Source organism: Sinocyclocheilus anshuiensis, unplaced genomic scaffold (genome assembly GCF_001515605.1).
Source record: "Sinocyclocheilus anshuiensis isolate Anshui unplaced genomic scaffold, SAMN03320099.WGS_v1.1 scaffold150, whole genome shotgun sequence".
Lineage (NCBI taxonomy): Eukaryota > Metazoa > Chordata > Actinopteri > Cypriniformes > Cyprinidae > Sinocyclocheilus > Sinocyclocheilus anshuiensis.
Window position 1 is genome coordinate 470,095 of NW_015546025.1, and position 3,081 is coordinate 473,175.

Below are 3,081 nucleotides of genomic sequence, written 5' to 3' on the forward strand. Positions count from 1 at the left end.
ATCCACCTGCCACTCAAGCAGCCGCGCCCTTAATTATGCAGAACTTTAAGGCTTAATATAATTTAAACGGATGAGTTATAAAAAAAATTCACCCCCCTCACAGTTGTCATGAAGGGCAAAATTAGCTATATAGACCAAAAGCACTTTTTGTACCAGGCTGTAAACATTTTTTTCTGCTGTAAAGTTGGGCATTTTAACATGGGGGTCTATGGGACTGACTCCCTTTTAGAGCCAGCCTCTAGCGGCCAGTCGATGAATTCCAGTTTTAGTCACTTCCGTGTTGGCTTCACGAGAGAGACCAGGAGGTTGGCACTTGCCTGAGACGCATGTTAACAACAGGTGTAAATGGAGCCTCAGATTCATAATGAACACAGGTGTCATGCATCCCGAGTGAAATGCATGAGCGGTGCATCAGCAGTGTGCCTCTGCTGTATCTCGGGTGTTTTAAAGGCCTCTCCGACCATCTCTGAGGCAGCCCTGGTAAAGCCCAGACGTGACTGTAGCACCCACAGCAGCCCGAGGCAGATGAGCCTCACCGCTGCAGGACCGCGTGCTGTGCATCTTTACTTTAAACAGACCCAGCTGCAATGCACGCGCATGCATGCAGGAATGCACCGGCCGTCTACGAGTACAGGAACGAAGGTACAGTGACGGCACAGATAATCATACCTGCAGTACAGAGAGAGCTCCGTTCTTGCCGAATCCCGAGCACACCACCACCTCCAGATCCGGCTCTGGGTTAGTCTGAAACTGATGGAAGAATTGATGTCGTATCACAGTTAATCAGAAACCAATATTTTCTCAACCAAACTGTTAATGCAACTAATAGTTTGAGACTAATTATGTCTTTTTTTTCATACTGTAGCATACTCAGGGTTCAGTATTAAAGGGGTCATATGATGCGATTTCAATTTTTCCTTTCTCTTTGGAGTGTTACAAGCTCTTGGCACAACAGCACAGATATCTGAACCTCATACAACACAACCATGAATTACACTACCTGCCCAGTTAGCCACGGAATCCACTCGCTTTTTCTTATTCGGAGGCTCCTCCTAGAAGATCGAGATATTCAATACGAGTAAGAAGCTTCAGATCCTTCTTACAAAAGACTTGATTTGCTTAAAAATAACATTTTATGAAAAATGTATTGTGAATGACAAAACTATCCTATCCTCTTAACCTCTTAACTGTTTATATGACTGGCAATACCAGTATTGTACAACAGCAGAATTAGACAAACTATTGCTGTAGCTTATATGCGTTTATTCCCTTAAGAAAGAGAAGTGTGTTTAACTGAATAAAATACACACTTGTAGTGTACTTCAAATACTCTACAAAAGTATATATTTAAAAAAAAAATGCAGAAAATATAATATTAATTAAATAAAAGGTCACTTAATTGAGTGTTTAACACACTTAAGTAGACTTTAAAAAAAAAGTGCAGTTTGAAATTAAGTAAAATTAAACGTTTTTCTTTAACAGTGCATTTCAATTTATTATTTAATAATCTTTTGTCATGCTTTAAATAAGAGCTCTTATTTTGACTAACACACATGTAAAGATTATAATTTTAACTGTGGTGTGATATATTACATTTAAAGTGAATATATTTGAAATGTACTAAAATGCATCTTTATCATTCCAAATATGTAATTCCAAATACATTTAAATACAATTCATTTAATTTACATTTTCTTTCATTTCAATTAACATGCAATGAACTGTCTGAAATGACGCTGAGTTCACACTTAAGTCTATTCTTCTAAAGTATATTATTTCCACAATAAGTCTTTTTAAAAGTATGCTAAAGTGTCCTTCTCTTCACACGGGTTCACACACCTGTTTCTCTTTCTCCTCGTTCTCTCTGCCCTCTTCCATTGGTGTTTCCTGGAGTTTCTCAGTGTACCTGAGCAGCAGTGAGTTGCCCAGACGAGAGCCCAAGAACAGATAACCGGCCTCCATGGTCGTCATCTGAGAGGAGAGAGATGGAGGGAGTGTGTGAGTGTCTGTGTTCAGGCGCAGAGTATTAGCGACCGATGCTTTCTAAGAGTCGATCTGGCACAGCTGATCACTCACACAGGTGCTCAGGACGCTGGCAGCAGCCTTATCGAAGTGAAACGCCCGCACGCTCCTCATGCCATCTGTGATGAGCGTCAACACGTAGCTGCACACACAACAAGACACGCGTCAACAAACATGGTCAGAACTCTGACCCAAACGACCGGTTTACACCCATTAGGTTTGTATGTGACATAAAACATGGCGTCATGTGACATTAGGGTCATAAAAGCAGAAGTTCTCACATTTCTCCTCCTTTTAGTGAGATGACCATCTTATCTGAAGTGATGAAGGATGCTTGAGAACAGTCCAGCGTGATCTTCACTTCCTCCTGTGGCCCTGAAGAGCAAACCAGACTGAATTAGAGTGAAGCTCATCAATTAGTAATCCTAACTTTGACTGTAAAGATGTTATTTTGGGGACGGAAGCAGTCTCCGGTGAACTTACTCAAGGGGAAAGCTGTGGTGCCGCTGGTCTGACTGTTGAGTGACACTCCGAACGGAGGAACGCTCTGGTTTAGATACAGCAATGAATTCACAGCGAACACCACAACTCCACCTGAACACAAAACACAAGACATTATCATGCAAGCAGCTTCAAGAGATGCACGCTGGGATGCTTTTAAGCAGTATTAAAAGTATTGGAGATCCATGTATGCTGAACACTTGTTGACTGGTTTTCCTTCACTTTCTGGTTAAAATCGCCCAATTTATGTATGTCTACAAAACTAATTTCAAGTATTCAAGCACAACAAATTAGATCAGAAGGTCTTCAAGATCATAAATCAATGTTGCTCTTAAAATACGAAATAAATTATATCATACTAGTGCTTGTGGAGTTAGTATTGGCTAAAATTCATATCGTTTAAATCATACAGGCTTCCCAGACAGACAGACAGAACATAACGACCGACAGACAGACAGACAAACAAACAGACAGACAGACAGAGAGAGAGAGAGAGATGATAGAACATAACGACAGAAAGACAGACAGACAGACAGATAGAGAGAGAGAAAAAAAAAT

At 40.6% G+C, this 3,081-nt stretch overlaps 1 protein-coding gene across 1 annotated transcript in view; it reads right to left on the minus strand.

The window, feature by feature from the left end:
- The window catches only part of cpsf1 (cleavage and polyadenylation specific factor 1), a 21,458-nt gene that overhangs the window by 14,188 nt on the left and 4,189 nt on the right, over window positions 1-3,081 (minus strand). Inside the window, exons 9-14 of the mRNA XM_016499693.1 lie at window positions 2,506-2,616; window positions 2,304-2,397; window positions 2,077-2,164; window positions 1,840-1,971; window positions 1,005-1,052; window positions 670-750 (exon numbers count right to left, since the gene is read on the minus strand). Of these exons, the coding sequence (XP_016355179.1) occupies window positions 670-750; window positions 1,005-1,052; window positions 1,840-1,971; window positions 2,077-2,164; window positions 2,304-2,397; window positions 2,506-2,616 (554 nt within the window). The remainder of the gene's footprint in view (window positions 1-669; window positions 751-1,004; window positions 1,053-1,839; window positions 1,972-2,076; window positions 2,165-2,303; window positions 2,398-2,505; window positions 2,617-3,081) is intronic.